This window comes from Musca autumnalis, unplaced genomic scaffold (genome assembly GCF_047663935.1).
Source record: "Musca autumnalis isolate F117 unplaced genomic scaffold, ASM4766393v1 scaffold_5, whole genome shotgun sequence".
In the NCBI taxonomy this organism is placed as follows: domain Eukaryota; kingdom Metazoa; phylum Arthropoda; class Insecta; order Diptera; family Muscidae; genus Musca; species Musca autumnalis.
This window is the reverse complement of record NW_027412088.1, coordinates 22724851-22743423: the sequence shown is the minus strand read 5'-3', so window position 1 is coordinate 22743423 and position 18573 is coordinate 22724851. Positions and strand designations below refer to the sequence as shown.

At 38.0% G+C, this 18573-nt stretch overlaps 2 protein-coding genes across 3 annotated transcripts in view; both read left to right on the top strand.

Moving 5' to 3' along the window:
* The window catches only part of LOC141406352 (lysosome membrane protein 2), a 28732-nt gene extending 19890 nt beyond the window's left edge, over nt 1-8842 (top strand). The window contains exons 6-7 of one of the 2 annotated variants that reach the window (XM_073991680.1): nt 20-611; nt 7805-8842. In XM_073991680.1, the coding sequence (XP_073847781.1) occupies nt 20-611; nt 7805-8136 (924 nt within the window). In that variant the 3' untranslated portion in view covers nt 8137-8842. Of the gene's footprint in view, nt 1-19; nt 616-7804 lie in introns of both variants that reach the window. The other variant, XM_073991681.1, reaches the window with a different exon arrangement.
* Nucleotides 8843-13885: 5043 nt separating this feature from the next.
* LOC141406351 (ejaculatory bulb-specific protein 3-like) lies at nt 13886-14616 on the top strand. The gene is made up of 2 exons (XM_073991678.1): nt 13886-14002; nt 14112-14616. The coding sequence occupies exon 2, from the start codon at nt 14125-14127 to the stop codon at nt 14491-14493; it is 369 nt and encodes a 122-aa protein (XP_073847779.1). The 5' UTR covers nt 13886-14002; nt 14112-14124; the 3' UTR covers nt 14494-14616.
* The last annotated feature ends 3957 nt before the right edge of the window (nt 14617-18573 follow it).

The following is an 18573-nucleotide window of genomic DNA, read 5'->3' as shown; positions in this document are numbered from 1 at the left end:
AACATGTCCCCCCTTGCAGCGCAAAGGTACCAGCGTGGATTCGTTGCAAATCAATACCGGTGAAGATGACATCAAGAAATTCAGTACAATTACACAATTCAATGGTAAACCCGCTCTGGACTTTTGGACCGATGATGAATGCAATCGTATTGATGGCTCGGATCCCTCAATGTATCCACCACATGTTGTGGAAACCCGTGAGCCGTTGAGTGTTTTCCTTCAGGTGTTTTGCCGTAAAGTCCCCTTGATTTTCGAAAAGGAGGTGACAATTTACGATAACATTGATGTGCTGCGCTACCGCACGCCCCTAAATGTGTTTGGCAATCCCCAGGAAAATCCCAATAATACTTGTTATTGTCAAAATACCGATCGTTGTATGCCAAGTGGTGTCATTAATGCCACCAGATGTTATGATGATGCTCCGATTTATCCATCATTTCCACATTTCTTTTCTGGAGATCCCAACATTTACAAAGATTTTGAGGGAATTGAACCGAAACAGGAATTACACCAAACCTATGCTGATGTCCATCCACGTTTTGCATTTCCCATTGGCGGTGCTTCACGTTTACAAATTAATTTGGCATTGCACAAGGGGGAATTGGTGAGAAGTGAGTATGTAATTTTTTTACACTTTTTGTTGTTGTTGGAAAAGGGCGTGAATGTAGATTTACTTACATACCTTGAAGTAGATGAATATTCTAACAGGTTTCCGGTACACCCCCTGTTGAAATATTCATTGATATTGATTTAACAAATTACATCTTAGCAATTGTTTGCCAAGTCCGGTCACAAGTGCTGGGGCATGTGGATTGTGCATACATATATGCATGATAAACAAAGTATGAACTGTTATAAGTTACTAGGTATTGAATTAATAGATTCGTGTAAATATACAGCTTAACAAATATTGAAATAAAAATTAGTAAAGTTGTGTCATAAAGGGATGTCAATAATGACAGATTCAATTTAGTATTACAAACATATTTGTTGTTATTGAATATGTTTCACTTTGTTCCGATATAGTTATTATCATTCAGTTAAGTTAACCTTGTAGAGGCAGCATTAAGTATTATTATACCTCACCACCTATCCACCATATGATGATTTGGATGACTCTCACGGTAACACCCGAACCAGTACTGCAACGAATGCATGCCATTGCGTTACTGTACCTTAAGAATCTTTTTCTCCTCATGTAGATGGTCTTCTGAAGACATGAGGAGCTACCCTGTTGCAGTTGTATCGCGTTGCACGTATATTCGTGGACCAAACTGGCGTCCCATAGCTTACCACAAACTGACCTATCGTTATACATATGTGATCAACAAGGTTTCTTTAACTGCACTTCATGTGTTGCCGGCTAGGGACTTATATACCTTGTTCCTACATCTCAGCTTGTCGCAGTTAACTGTGGCATTCGGGGACGACATGAACATGCTGTTGAATGTGATGCCTAGAATTTTGGTATAGCTTGTTTGTGGTTGGAATTCTTCTACCAACGACCATGACATTCAACTCTATTCTCACCTGTGCAGTCCATGTGGTAAAAAGAGTGACCGTAGATATAGCATGGAAAAAGATGGTAATATCAGTCAAATAGGAGTTCAGCCTTTCACAAATGACATTAGTTACGATCTCAATGTCGTCTGGAGTATGTGGTATACAGGAGAGGTAGAGGTTCTCACCTTGGAGAACTCCCTGGTTTACTCTACAGGGCTGGATTTCTTGTTCCTGAATTCCATGTACGACTGGTGTCCACAAATATATTTAATTTTCCAACGTTTCAAACTAGGTCGGAGGGTTGTCTGCTAAATGTTGTCAGACAGCGTGGAGTGCTTGGCAGTATAAGAGGATTTTGATAAGTCAAACGCCAGCGTCACTATTCTATCGTATGGCGCGCAGCGCTGTTGTCGGCAGTTGGATAGCTATTTCTAACGCTTGGGTCTTTGGGTCAAGGGTCTTTGCTACGGGCGACAAAATCGAAATCGGTCTGTATATTCAACTTTTCTGCCATCCTTGCTGGCTTCAGTAGCGTTACCACCCTGCCCATTTTCCAGACTTCGGGAACGACAGGTTGAGAACTTTAGTGAGATACTCGACTCTCTGCTCATCCAGCTGTTTCAGCATTAGTATGGAGATTCCATGGGGGCCCAACGCTTTCGATTATTTAGCGGCCCTTATGACATTTGCAACATCCTCTCTTCCTCGACATTCTCTCTTCGCCCTATCACTCGTGGAGCGCTCGACAAAGTGTCGATTAAAATAACTAGGGCACCACTTCGGACCAGTCAGCGTAACGTCGCCAAACGTGATTGAGGTCCTATCTTCCTTATTTTCAGGATTCGAGAGTGACTTAACCGTTGACCACAATTTACTCATTCCGGCTGTTCCGCTTATGCTCACCGACCAACCTCTTAACTTCCACTATCACTTCCATAACTCTGGGGTCACTGGCACGACAAACCTTATCACGCACATTTGCTAATCCCGTCGCCTCTGCTGGGAAGTTTGGTCTCCATTCGGGCATTCGACCAGCAGGTATGAAGCGAGCGGCCGCAGCAGTGATGATGTCTGGAAACTTCCTTTCTGCTACCCAAATGTCAGAAGGGTTGGGCAAATCTCTGAAGTGGTGATTAGAGAACTCTCTGAAAATAAGCCAAATAGCTTTTCCATGATTGATTAAAGTGCGGCGTGCAGACAGACAAACTTGAGGAGATGGTCTGACTCAAGGCGTCTGATGTCATTTGTCAGACCAGTTTACAATGGTTATGTCTGCTCAGCCAGTGCTATACCCCTCCGTTCGTTTCCGAGGACAGAATGCCACAACTCATGATGAGCATTAAAGTCCCCCAAGATCAAACGGCGTGATGATTACGTTTACCAACTCTACCTCGGCAGTTCCACACCTGACATTCCATGTACGGGTCATTAGAGCTAGGCTCAAGCGAGATAGGTCTGTATTGAACAGACTTGTGCAATAGGAAAGCTAATCCCCCACCTCAACTTCTTGTTCGATACAAATACAAACATGTGTACACTGAGGGGAGCCGCTCGGCGGAACACGGATGTTATGTGGTTCCGGGTCAATCCGGTACAAAAAGGGCGATGTCGCGAGATTGACTCACAGTTTGTGGTGTATGAACATAGTGCTGCAATGGGCATGCTCATCGTAGGGAAGACGAACAGAAGCAGGCGTACACTATGGGCATTGGTGTCCAAAATAAATGAGAGAGAATTGTTGGGAGAGTAATATCCCTTTGTCAAACAACGGCTGACATGGCTCTCATTTGGATTTGTTATTCTCTGTTGTTACGACAACGTGCAGGCGTGTACATCAACGACTACGGGCAACATCGTATGCTTTCGGTTGATGCATTCGTTACTGTTTAACACAATACAAGCAGGGATACCAACTGTTCCGAGATAAAAATCGCTACAGCCACATACGCACCATAGGTCTGTAGCGATTTTAACCTTAAAACAGTTGACATTCCTGCTTAAACAGTGGTTTTTGTACGTCAAAAACTACCACAAGTAGCGGGAAAACCACCAAGTTGGCACCCCTGAATACAAGTACAATGGTTAGCCTCAAATTGTGATGGTACCGGATACTGACATAAGGTCTGTTCGATAACTTCGCAAGTAAAAAGTACTTTGGAAGTTTTTGCAAGAACTTCTAAGCAAGGCATATTTATATAAGGTACATGCATGCTTGTAATTCACAAAAATTATTGAAAATTAATTGTCAAAGAAAATATTGAATAATAGGGTCGTTCTAAAAATGTTCTCAGGAAAAACATAAATACATTTTGAATATCCTCTAAAATAGAACAAATTTGAATCAAAATGTAAATACATAAAAAGCTTTCAGAACTGTCGTAGGTCATTTTTATTATACGCGTATGATAAAAAGACGTATTTTATGGTAGCAAATTTCAAATTTCATGAGTAACCAAATTTACAAAAAAAAAAAAAAAAAATATATATATATATATATATATATATATATATATATATATATATATAAATAAATAAAAATACAGCTGATTGTCCCTTTTACCTTACCCTGCGTTTACACATGACAGGGCAGTTGAGTACATGTATTGATTGTCAAAATCCCAAAACTTGCCTGTGTGACGTAGGCGTCCCGACAACTGCAAAAGCTGTTGTAAAATTATGAATGAAAATCGTCGATTTCTTTTTGTTTTCCGTTCACTTATTTTGTTTTTGTTTTGTTGCATCCCAGTTCTGTTGTTTTTTTTTTTAATTATTTGAAATAGTTTCGTTTTCATTTGTTCAAAAATGTCCATGTTTGCTGTCTACGAAAATTACCAGACAGTGCCGAGGCAACTAGCCAAATGTTTGTATGTATTAGTAAATCAGAGTTGTTTTTGCGGACAGTCTGTCTTGTGTTAACGCCAAGTAATATGGATATACCTTGCTTTGTTTCTACACATTTTTTGGTTATCGAACAGACCTATTGTGTCATTGTTTTACAGCCCACAGTAGGTATGACTAATATTAATTATTGTGGCGTATACGTCTTCAAATATTCAGTTATGATATTTATCATACGTTCTTGGGTGAATGTTGACACACGAATTTTATTTTGGTGAAACATTACGTGATAATTTATACTAATTATTACGAAATGTTACTAAACTCCGTCTTTATACCCTCAGCATTTATGCTAACGAGGGTATATACACTTTCATACGGGAAAAATGTGCCTAATCGAAATAATGGTTTTAGACCCCAAGTATGTTTGGACGAAATGTGTTTCAGGCAATTTGAAGTCGATTGAGCAATGTCCGTCCGTCTGTCTGGATCAACCGATTCGGTCCAAAATTTGGCTTTCGTAATATTTTGTCCAAACTTAGTTTAAGTTCGAAGATGGGTTATATCGGTCCACTCCTTCCGGTACCTCCCCCACAAAAGTTCGAAAATGTTTGGAAAAATTGTGCGCACGATAACTCTTGATGGGAGTGACCCGATTTGGTCCATAATTTGCACATCGTGAAATTTCTTTAAGACTTAGATGAGGTTCCAATATGGACTCAATCGGTAAACTCCTTCGAGTACCTCCCACACAAAATTTCGGAAAAGTTCAGTTTAGGACCTGCTGACGAATCGCCTTGGTTTTTGTTGTAACATCTTGTATTCACTGTCCCCTATACGAAGGTACAAGTTTCCTCAGGGGCAAGTCCATACTTCCTGAAAAATAGCCTGAAAGTTGAAAAACAAACCCTATGACACCATGTTTATGGGTGGAAGCGCAAGATTATTCTCGAACAGAAATGCCGATTCCGGCCAAAATTTGGCCTTCGTAATATTGTTTCCAAACTTAGTTTAAGTTCTTAGATAAGCCATATCGGTTCACTCCTTCAGGTACCTCCCCTACAAAATCTCAAAAATGTTTGGAAAAATTGTGCTCACGATAACTCTTGATGGGAGTGACCGATTTGGTCCATACTTTACACATTCTCATAATATCTACCAGATATAGATCAGGTTCAACATTTCAATCCACACAGTCTGAGGGTATATCGCTGTCGGCAAAGCCGACTGATAAATTTTTTCTTGTTTTACACAAATGTTCAGTAAAAGAGAGTGAAATGGGAGAACAATTTTGACAGTTGTTTGCTGATAACTTGCCATGGTACAATAATACAGGTAGCATTATCATGCCAGCTGATGGTAACATAATGTGTCAACTGCATTGAATTGATGTCATATTCTGACACCTTATGTTACCAACAATTGCCGATGCGGCTACCTGTGTATTTGTACCATGTAACTTGCTAAAGGTTGCTAGAAGAATTTTTCCCAGCAACATTTGCTAGAAGAAATTTGTCCAGCAAGAATTTACAAACTCTCAGTGAAAGAACTGTCAAAATGTCTCTCTCGAATCGCTCTCTTTTGCTGGTTTTTTATGTTAACAGACGACTTCCAGCCAGGGGTGCCAAGTTGGTGGTTTTCCCGCTACTTGTGGTGATTTTTGGCATACAAAAACCAGGAATATCAACTGTTTTAAGGTACAAATCGCTACAGACCTATGGTGCGTATGTGGCTGTAGCGATTTTTGATCGGATCAGTTGGCATCCATGCTTCCAGCAACAATTGGTACAGGTTGTTACAATTTTTAGGGTAACCAGACAGACCTTATATAGCCTTTTGCAGGGTTAACCTTCTTAATGAGGATTTATTTGGCGTATACGCAAGGGAGTTGACATTTGAAACCTAGTTAGTCGGTTTGTTAAATCCGGTTATATATAAACGTACTATTACTCTCTGAAAGCAAGTTATTGAGTAAATCTTGCTAATATGCTGTTTATATTAGAGCTTTTTGCAGGGTTAAAATTCTTTATAAGGATTTGTTTGAAATATAAGCAATGGAATTGACATTTAAAATCCAGTCGGTTTGTTAAATCCGGTTATATATAAACGGGGTATAAAAAGTAAAAAGATACAACCATTATTTTCTAATTCGTACCACTGTATTGAGTAAGATACTCGTTTGTCTTATGCAAATTTTTGATGGATTTTTAATAGCATCAGTTTGAAAATTGAAAATAAAAATTCAAGTAATCAATGAGTTAGCGATAAATGGAGAATAAACAAAAAACAGAACAAATGACGTTTCAACCTTAAATTAGATGAGGTTTATATTAATATTCTTTTTAGTTTATTTTTGGTTTTCATCTTAACTATTCGTGATAACAATAAAGTTGACATTCATGGAAAAAATGATGTTTATACCCTATGTCACAATGGACACATGTGACGTTTCACGATAGTTTCTGAGAAATTAAAAAAAATCACAGATCGTTCCGTACGCTTTTTTCATTATCTCAGACTTAAGTTAAAAACTGTTAAACTCATTTTACACTTGCACTTAAAACAGGCGTTTTGGGAGTTTACGTCATTTATTTGACAGATCTTTTATGGAATTTAGAACTTAAATGATGCATGTTTTATAAAACATGTTATGTGTAAAATGCGTTTTAAACGGACCAATTTTAAACAAGCCAGAATAGGTTTTTCTGCTAAAATCAACGAATAATAACACAACAAAGAATAACAGAAGTTTGTGGACCCAAATACTATCAGCAGATACCTAAATTTAAAAAATACAGTAGAATCTCGATAATTCGGCCATTTTATAGGAATTGTCGAGGTTTTCGATTTAGCGAGGTTAAAATGCGAAAGAAATGATTTCAAGGGACCGACAGCTTATACGAATTATCGCGATTCTACTGACAAAAGAAATTTAGGAAGTTTTCTGCGTACATTGTGTAGACGTTTGCGGGTGGGTATAATTAAGATTCAATCTGTTCATAGGGCATATTTAGGTTCATCACTGCATTCATAATCGGGGGATATTTAGCTGCTGGCATAGCCGAGTGAATCTATTTTACTTGTTTTTCATTTCATTTGGGCTTAGGGCATTTACATGGTCGACACCACCGTCCTCCTATAATCTTTTAAGCAGTTAACAATTAACCTGAAGGGTTCATTGTCTGACATAATAACAACAACAGCAAAATTTTGTCTATCACGAATATAGTCTGGATTTCATGCGATAGAAAGAAGAAAAAAAATTAAAAAAAAAAAATAAAATAAAACCCCAGGGAAAAAATTATAAAATGCTTAATCATTAATCATTTCGCATACACACACAGACACTCACTTCGTGGGATTTTATAGAGAAATTACATAACTTTTAATTTCATTTGAAAAAAAAAGAAATATTAATCAATTTTTGTTAATTTATTTTAATTTTTTATCCCTCACGTTTCAGGTAAAGTACGACGCCTGGAGGATGGTGCCATTTTACCCTTGATTTGGATTGAAATCACTGCGGGTGATTTTACACCTGATATACTCGACACATTGTATGCCAGTACCTTTGGCCTAAATCTCATCGAATATAGCCTCAAATATGGCACACTGCTAATGAGCATTGTCTCGTTTAGTTTAATTGTGGCTGGTTTCTATTATCTGGCCCGGAGACGTGAAGAATATCAAATGAAAAATGAGAAAATACTCAGTGCGGAATTGCGGGCCTTGCAGAATGTTGATTTGACAACGGCAAGTTTATCTCAGCTGCAGCAGCAACAACAGCATGCGTGATGTGTTGTAAGCAAACAACAACAAAAAGAACAGCAACAAAAGCCAAATAAAAAAAACATTCGCATTTAAGTTTTAGTAGTGTTCACAACAACATTAGATTTAAGTAGGTAGCAAACAGCAGTGTTAGATGATACTCATCGATAGTCAGCCACCCCCAATCCCCACCCATTCGAGAGAAAGATGAATTTTATATATTATGAAATTTCCCATACAAATTTAGAAGTGCAGCAAAGTTTCCCCATCCCAGCAGCAGCAGTGCTGTTTGTAATACTCCCACTCTCTCTCTTCCTAAAAACACGTTAACCTTTACGAAATCCAGTGGTTTGGAATTGCCAGTTGAAATCCACTGGATTTTGTGAATCTAAGCGTAACATAAGATGAAATTTTTCAATATAACTGTTTTCCAATGAAAAACAGAAAATGTTTATAGCGTTTTACAAAAAATATAGAAATTGTAGAGAAGCATTGTAAAGCCGTCATAGCTTGAAACTAAAATAGAAGCAAGAATCTGTAGCATCATCCCAATTAATTACTATTATTACAAAACATATCCCCGTGCGTTTTCTTCGTACATAGTTTTTAAAATGCCATTTGTTCGCCAACGTACTCGTTTTTTTATACTTTTTTATACGTATTTAGTATATACTTAGCTAGATTTACAAAACAAATTTTAGAAAAAAAAAATAAAGGCAATTTTTTTACAAAATACATTATATTTTCTTTTTCCATATTTTCTTAAGGTAAATAGGTAAGTGGTTATTGTCGGACAAGAATCACAGTACGTAGGCAGGAGAAACAGGTGAGGGTCGAATATTCATAGTCACCTAATAGTAACTGCCTGGTACCTCTAAGTTTTGGGCAGTGACATTGTAGATGATCTATTGTTTCCATATCCTCTTCATCCTCACAAAGCCTGCAAAACTCAATATTGGTTCCGTCCTACTTACAAGTTCTTGATCTAACGCGACAGTTGCAAGTAATTACTCCTAACGCAATTCCAATCTAGGACTAACTAAAAGAGATTGGGGATAAATTTAATTTTTCAATAAACAGACCGTTTTGCTACTCAAACCTTAGGTTCGATTTTGACAAAAATATGTTTTGTAGAGGCTCTTCCCGAAATGGTAATTTTTTAGACATTATTTTGTATATTTTACTCACAAAACATACAATTTTGTCAGTTGGGCCCATCCCGAAATGTTGTCGGGATGCATTTCTCACTATGTATTTGATGCACTAATCACGCAATGTATATGCAATATTGATGAAATTTGGAAAATCTGAACCGATTTGAATTTTTCATTCCTATGCCCTTATAAGTGCTTGTACACAAATTCGTTAACCTAGGTCAACTCCTTCATAAATAAAATATACGTATAGTTTTTCATTAACATCAAATTGATGTATCTCAGAAGGTTGCAGGGATGTCCAATTAACGGAAACCAAGAGACAAGGTGGCAATAAAAAGATCTACTCTACGAAATATTAAGAATTTATACTAAGCTTCGGAGGCAAACTGCCACCGAGTCAATGGATGTTGATGGAGAATCTAAGGAGGCTCCATCAACAGTCACTGACTCTAAGTCGATGACCAACGATGAGAAATCAACGGAAACTCCAACAACAGCCACTGACCCTAAGTCACCGGCCTGCGTTGGGGAATCCAAGGAGACCTCATCGACGGACACCGACTCTACGGCAGTACCCGCCAAAGAGGCTTCAGATACGTGCTACTATAAACGTGCGATTTCGTATCTGCGCAAGTTTGTGGGAAGGGACGCGAACTCGCATTCGGAGAGGGAAATTTTCTTCATCAAGAGTAAGCTGAAGTATGTTAGGAAGTTCTAAAGAACTTATCCTAACGCACCCAGACGTGGACAAAATCTACCTCTCAGACCCTGCCGCTGCTTCGGCCAAAGACACGAAAGAGACTGCGGTGACAAGCAAGAAAGTGGAGGTGAAGCCCACTGCATCTGGCAGTACGGTGTAACCTAAAGTCGTTCCGAAGCCGAAGCCGAACCCGAATCGGAAAGGACTGAAAAAGGACAAGGGGCATAATCGGACACCAAAAGGCTCCCGTAAGGTAGCAGCCGCCGAACTAATCCTGTCCCTCACGAACTCAGAGGTGGACATTGTTTTAGTCCAGGAACCATATATACAAAAATAAGGTCTCTGGGCTGAACAATGCCAACTTACAGGTTTTCGCATTGTCCGCGGGGGACAAGGTGGTCCCCCTATCTAATTATAGCAATGGAGACATGTGTACGGTGCGATTGGAGAACGGCAGAGAGAAGGTCACTCTCCTGTCCTCAATATACATGCCGTACCCTCAAATCAAGGGGTACATAGGCGGCTGAATGAGAACCTAGGTGCTTGTAACGTAATCCTTGGATGTGACGCCAACGCCCATCATTTCCATTGGGGCAGTAAGGACACAAACATTATAAGAGAAGAGGTCATTGACCTAACTCTGTCAAATTTAGATGACTCTGTCGTCAAAAACTGGGGGTATCTGACAAATGCTCCTTTTCGAATCATATGAGGATATACTTCGAAATCTATTTCGACGGATCCCGCAAAATTCCTTGTAGGAACCCGAGAAGGACGGACTGGGGCAGGTTCACTGGTCTGACGAACTATCAACTGACACTCACCGGAAGGTCAGTAACAGTTGCTGAGCTTAACAGTAAAGTGTCCAAACTAACGGAAACCCTTCTTCGCTGCCATAAGGATGCCTGTTCATTTACTTATCCTGGGAAGGAATCCCAACCGGTGTGGTGGAACAAGTGTCATGGCGAAGGCTGTATAATAAGGCGCATGCGACGAAGCTTGACAGTGACTCGGAATCGTATAAAGGGAGTTTCAACAAATACAAGAGTGAAATCAAACGCGCCAGGAATAAATCATGGGTCTGTTTCTGTGAGTCTGTAGAAGGAGTAAACGACTCTGCCAGGTTCCGTAAGATACTCTCCAAGGACCCCAAACCCATTGGCAGTATCAAAAAACCGGACGGCACGTAGACAGACTCCACTCTTAAGACTCTAAACCTTCTAGCTGGGACCCACTTCCCTGACAGCACGGACGCCGGTAACCTTCACACTGAGTGTGATAGCTTCTAAGTCCAACACTCAGTGGACGAAAGTCTCATCGATAAGGCTGTAAACAGAAATAAGATAAAGTGGGCAGTCAGTACATTCAAACCCTATAAGTCACCTGGTCCAGACGGAGTAACTCCAGCGATGCTTCAATTTGCCTCACCGCAGATATACGTACATAATTCTGGAGGAGATTTTCAGGGTCTGTTTGTTTCTTTCTTGCGTACCAGGTCTGTGGAAAGAGGAAAAGGTAACTTACATCCCTAAAGCGGGGAAAGCCAGTTACTCTGCACCGAAAGACTACAGACCTATAAGCTTACCTTCCTTTCTCCTCAAGACACTCGAACGATTGATCGATCTGGAGATTAGGAGCTTTGTAGACACTACCTCACTGAGCAACTCGCAGCATGCTTATATCAAAGGCAAATCTGTGGAGACTGCTCTTCATGAGGTTGTGGGTTTTATTGAGAGAAACATGGAGAATTCAAAATTTACCCTGGCAGCTTTCCTGGGTATAGAGGGAGTTTTCAACAATATAAAACTTGAGTCCATTCATCTCTCGCTTAGAAAGGTCCACACCCCGGAAACCCTGATAAATAGGATGCTGGAGAGCAGGATCATTAATTCCCGTATTGGGGAGATGACGATAAGGAAACCAGTAACTAGAGGTATCCCCCAGGGAGGTGTACTCTCACCGCTGCTGTGGCTACTTGTGATAAATAACATTTTGGCGGAATTCGACAATCAGGGCACTAAGGTTGTCGGGTACGCGGATGATGTGGTTATACCGATAACTGGCAAATTCTTGTCTACAATCTCGGAGCTTATGCAAAGAGCTGTCTCATTGGGCTACCGCAAATGGCCTTGGTGTAAATCCGACGAACTGGTACTGTTCACCAGAAAGCGTAAGCTGGATGGGATACAATTACATCTATCTCCTGAGGCTAAATACCTAGATACAATCCTGGACTCATAATTGAGGTGGAAAAGTTACGTTGAGGAACGATTGGGAAGAGCTGGGGATTGAATCCAGCTATTATACACTGGATGTATAATGCTGTTTGTGAGACCCATCTTATCCCACGGATGCCTTGTCTGATGGCACGCGCTTCGACATAAATCGAACTCCGGCAGCATAGACAAGGTGCAGAGGGCAGGCTCGATCCTGATAACTGGAGTTTTTTGAAGTACACCGCAAGCAGCTCTAAATGCGATGTTGAACCTCTTGCCCATGAGAGGTCAAGCAGCACGTAGTGCTCTAAGGCTACATGAATTGAATCGTTGGCGCGACAGCACCTGTGGACATGGATGCATTCTTCAGGAGCTAGGACCAAACCTTAGCTTAAATCCACAGGGGAAATTCAGCGACTATATATCACCAGTCCAAAGATTTGAAGATATTGAGGTCGTTATCCCTAGTAGAGATGACTGGATCCGTAGTAACCCTCCTCTGGACGGCCTGGCTTTCTACACAGACGGTTCCAAGATGGAAGTAAGTACCGGAGCTGCCGTCTACTGCGAAAAGCTTGTCTCGAATACTCATACAGGTTAAACAGTGACTATAGCGTTTTCCAAGCTGAAATATTCGCGATCAAAATGGCTGCAGAGTTGATAAAAAGTCTGGATGCAGAAATCTTTGAACCGGTGACTATCTTCGTTGATAGTCAGCCGGCTCTTAAAGCCATCAAATCCTCCTCACAAACCTCACAAACGCTGTCCGACTCTGCTGGGTACCAGGACACTGTGACATTATGGGAAACGAGAAGACAGATGAACTGGCAAGGCATGGATCGCAATCGACAAGTCTGGTAACCACTGATTCTATCAAACCACCTATATGTCACTTTTTCAGGAGCGTGGAAACGTTCTTTGAAGAACGAGCCAAGGAACTATGGCACAATGAATCAAGTTGCAACGTGTCAAGGGTCAACGGAATAGGCCTGCAGGCTGTCCTTTAATTTTTACCATAAATGGCCTATAGAAGAAATATTTTTTCTTATATGTCTCAGCCATAAGTTTTCATTAAGCATAGCATATTAACTTAGCTCCATAACAGAATTTTACTACTAACATTGACTAATCGTCACAGAAAGTCAACGAACGTATCGTAAATTTCTCAGCTGACCTCAAACAAAAGTATCGGATTATTTCACCTCATCTCTAAATGTAATTAAAGATTGACAGACTGTTAAACTATTAACATGAATATTGTTTGTCCATATGATTTACATATACTTAATCGAACTATGAATTGTGAAGCATTGTCGTAGGTGGAAGCTATGTATGCAGGTATGGGACAATACTCCACAAATCTGTAGAAAAAATGTAATTCTTTGTATTTTTATAAATTAAAAAAACTGATTGAGAAAGTTTCAAGTTCCCGCCCCGTAAAATGTTTATTCTACGTCCATTAATTCTTAATATCATTAAGAAAATTTCCACTTGTATTTTTTTAAATTATTAATACTTTTGGAAGTAAAAAATTAAACACAAAAAAACATGCACTGCGTAAAACGATATAGGCCTAACGGACAACCGATCGACCTATGTGTGACGTCCACAAATCTGGATTACTGCAAATTTGCAATTTACAACAAAACGAACAACAACAAAATTGAAATCAAGTTTCCAAAATGACAATGAAATGCGGTTGGCTTTGGAGAAAAGCCACTCGAATTCTAATATAAATGGGAGGCGTGAAAATAGTTCTACAATTAGTTTCAAACGTTTGTTTGTCAACATTAACTAACTAAACAAAACAAAAACAAAACGTGAGTGTGAAAAATAACAACAAGTATAACAATTACAACCAAAAAAGGATAACAAGAAACAAATCAATTTAATTTTCTTCCTGTTTGTCCTTTTTTTGTTTTATCACAGAGCCAGCCACATCATGAAATTCTTTACCGTTTCGTTTATCGTTGCTGCCTTCCTGATCTTGACGATCTCAGCTGCAGATAAATACACAACCAAATATGACAACATTGATGTTGATAACATTTTGAAATCGGAACGTCTCCTCAATAACTATTTGAATTGTTTGATGGATAAGGGCAGCTGTACTCCTGAGGGTGCAGAATTGAAGAAAGCCATACCAGATGCCTTGAAAACCGAATGCAGTAAATGCAGTGACAAACAAAGGAAAGCTGTCGATAAGGTAGCCCACTACCTGATTGACAATAAGCCCGAGCAGTGGAAACAATTGCAAGCCAAATATGATCCTGACAATATCTACTATGGTAAATACAAGAAACATTTGTAAGCTACGCACAGCGGAAGGGAAGAGGTTTTGAATTTGTCATCATTTTGTGTTTATTTAATTAATTTATATTGGGTTGATTTTTATACATATGTATTTGTGAATAAAATTTAAACAAAAAGAGTACTATTGTGCTGCTATATTTCCTTGCTGTCTAAACATTTTGTTTAAATTTCGACTTTTCCTGAGTATTTTTGCCATGTAAAACTTCTCTGCTAGTTGTGTTGTAAGGCACTACGTTCGTGCCAGGCTATAAAACGTAGGTTCCATATCATTGATCTAATATCAATCGGGGTGCACTCATTGATATGAAAATATGTATGTATGTATTACCAATAAGTAAGTAAAAATATCAACTTTGCCGACATATATATGGTCTTCCAGTACTGCCTGTAACGCCGTATAACATGACCTCTTCAAAACAATCGTTGTATCTCGATACGTTTACCTATACTGATGTAGTAGTATAACCGATACAGTTCGTGGTTCATACGACGTCGATATTCAAGATTGGCCCTTAGATATTTCGAAGCAATGCCTTATCTGCTTGCGCAAGTCCCCAAATCTTTGGACCCATACATTACCACGGGTAGTATCAGCATTTTTTAAAGTGTTATTTTTGGCTTTGTATTTAAACTGTTTACTTAAGCCAAATTAGCATTTTTTGGCCAATACAATTGTTCTTCTTATTTCACAACTGATGTTGTTTGTTGTGTTTATGGCAGTGCCGAGGTAGACAAAGTCTTTACATCAAACAACAACAACAAATTACATAAACCAACAACACAGTTGCTTCGATTTCTATGGACGCATTTCTCGCCGATACCATCAACTTGGTCTTGTCGCCGTTTACTGCCAGACCCACTTTAGCAAATTCTCCATCGACCTTCTTAAAGGTACCAGTTACTTCTTTTACTGATCACCCCATGATGTCTATAGCTGTGTCTTTAAACGTGATAATTATGATGTCCGTGTACACGATAATAGCCCATTTAGATATGACTACATTAGCCGGATTTAGCACATTATCAGGTTTTATTTGCTAAATCCAGCCAAAATTTACCCATACAAAAATAAATCCTCCTATTGAGTGGATTTGTTTTAAATCTGGCATAAATCCTCGTATACAACTCTGTTTTTTGCAACATGTTGCTGGAAAATACAAAAGGTTGCAAGCTGGCACAAGAAACAAGGTGATGCATCGGTGAATTGCTACACTAAAAATAATTTAAAATGTAAAAATTTGTAAACAAGGCGGAAAAATTAAATTTGTTTTGATGTACAAATTTGATTTTAATCAACCAAGACTAACCCCCTGTTTTTGTAACTTATTTTTGTTCGTTCGACTATATTCGTAATAATTTAGGCATCTAAAGCTCAGCCCCCAGAAGACATACATAGCTAATTTTTCGAATACCTGTTCCATATACAGCTAAGAATTCCTCATTTAAAAATCAGCGCTCTACATTTGCGCTAAAGCGAGTAAATCGATCTACAAAATTTGACAATTCGTGTGAGAAAAATAAAATTTTTCATGGTATAAGTAAAGAGGTAGATTTAAATGAAAAAAATCTATAAAACCCTTGTTTTTCCTGAATTCCTAAAACATCAAAATTGGTAAACACAAAAGCAACAAGTGGGTTTGTTTACAATACCAATTTTGAGCATTTTATAAAAAACACGAAAAATGAATGAAGGGCCAAGGTTTCTCCACATAATCGTGTTTCGGATATGATAAAATGTTTGTTTCAATGATAAGCTGACAAATTTCTTCCATACTAATAGTCTAAACACGAATTTAAAAACCATTGAATTCGATTGTTTTTAAAATTGTTTGGCATATTATTCAAACAGCACACACACATACAAAGATTGTGTATATTGTTTTGACGTTTTAGGAATAGTCGAAAGAAAAAATTTAAATTAACAGGGAGCTTTGGCTAACCTTTCTTATTAAACCATGAAATTTTTTTACAAAAACAGGGGGTTATATTTATGATGTCTAAACGATAAAATAGTTCGTTTATTTATTTTAGATGGGCAAACTGCGATCAAGTAATTCTTTATTTGCTCTTTAGTTAGCATTAGTAGCATAAGCTGTGTCTGGTTACCCTAAAATTTGTAACAATTTGTACCAATTGTTGCTGGAAGTCGTCTGTTAACACAAAAAACCAGCAAAAGAGAGCGATTTGAGAGAGACATTTTGACAGTTCTCTCACTGAGAGCTTGCAAATTCTTGCTGGACAAATTTCTTCTAGCAAGCACTTGCAAGCTCTTCTTCTTCCTGAAAACCAGTGTTCGAAAATAAACACTATGGTATCGTACCGTACCGTTCTGTACCGTACCAAGGTGGATAGGTACACTACGATAGTGTACCGCTCCGGAACACAAACACTAAAAAATATTTTAGTGATACTGTACCGGAACACAACGATAATCGTAGTGTACCGCATGCCGGAGCACTAAAAATCGTAGTGTTCCGACTGCGGAGGACTAAAAATCGTAGTGTTCCGACTGCGGAGCACTAAAAATTTTAGTGTTCCGACTGCCGGAGCACTAAAAATCGTAGTGCTCCGACTGCGGAGGACTAAAAATTTTAGTGTTCCGACTGCCGGATCACTAAAAATCATAGTACACCACGAGTTGGAACACTAAAAAATAATAAAGGTATTATGTTTTCTTAGGAAAATTAAATATTTGGTTAAATTTGATCAAAAAAAAAAAAAAAAAAAAAAAAAAATAAGATAATCTGTTACATCCGTGTATGTTTAAATTAGTTAAACACATTGCGAAATTTGGTCAAAATTATGAAAAAACAATATTTAGTTTTTGTGGAATGGAGCACAAAGATCGTCGTGCCGGAGCACTAAAAATCGTTTTGTACCACGTTTTGAAACTATAAGGTAATGAACCATACATTAATTTATTATGATTTCTGTGGAAATTAAATATTATATATATTTTTTTTAATAAATAAAAATTAAAAGAAAATGTGAAAAACATCTGATTTGGTTTTTGGACAATGGAACACTAAAAATCGTAGCGTACCACGAGCCGAAACGCTAATAATAATGTTAAGATAATCGTCTGTTTATTATGTGTTTATTAAATATTTCATGTTTTTAGAATAAATAAATATGTATTTATTTATTATTTAATACATTATTATTTAATAACTAAAAATTAGAAGAAAATGTGTAAAACATCTGATTTTAGACAATGGAGCACCAAAAATCGTAGTGTTCGACTGTGGAGCACTAAAAATCGTAGTGTTCCGAGTGCCGGATATCTAAAAATCGAAACAATGGAACAATAAAAATCGTGGTGTTCTGTTGTGAAGCACTAAAAATCGTAGTGTTCCTACTGCCGGATCACTAAAAATCGTAGTGTGCCGACTGCCGGATAACTAAAAATCGTAGTGTACCACGTGCAATACAATAAGGTAAGGATTTTTATGATTCGTGAGGAAAATTTAATATTTTATGTCTTTTTTAATAAATACAAATTAAGAAATAAAAATTAGTAGGAAATGTGAAAAACATCTGACTGGTTTTTGGACAATGGAGCAGTAAAAATTTTACTGTTGGACGTTTAGGTAATCATCTGTTTCTTATGATTTATGAGGAAAATTAAATATTTGATGGCTTTTGGGTCAAGTAAAAATTAATAAATACTTAAAATTAGTTACAAAATTTTAGAACGTTAGTAGAAAATATGACTATAAATTAAATTTTTTGTTACATATAATCTAAAATATTACACGTTACTGTGGTTGCACATTTAGACGCTCAGTATATACGTATCAGAATAACAATACTTTGTACATATTCGTAGGAAAATTGCCTTCTTGATATTCATGAATTACTTAATTTTTTAATGTGAACAAAAGAAATAAGGAACGGAAAATATTGATAACAACACAATGTTTGCGGAAATTGCACCTGTAACTTTTTGTATCAAAAGCAAAATTCCTCAGTGAACGCAGTTGAAGAAAGTATGTGGATTTTCCCAAGTAGACTTGTACATTTAAAGTCAAGATTATGATTTCGGGATAAATACAACCACACACTTACTATTTTGGGG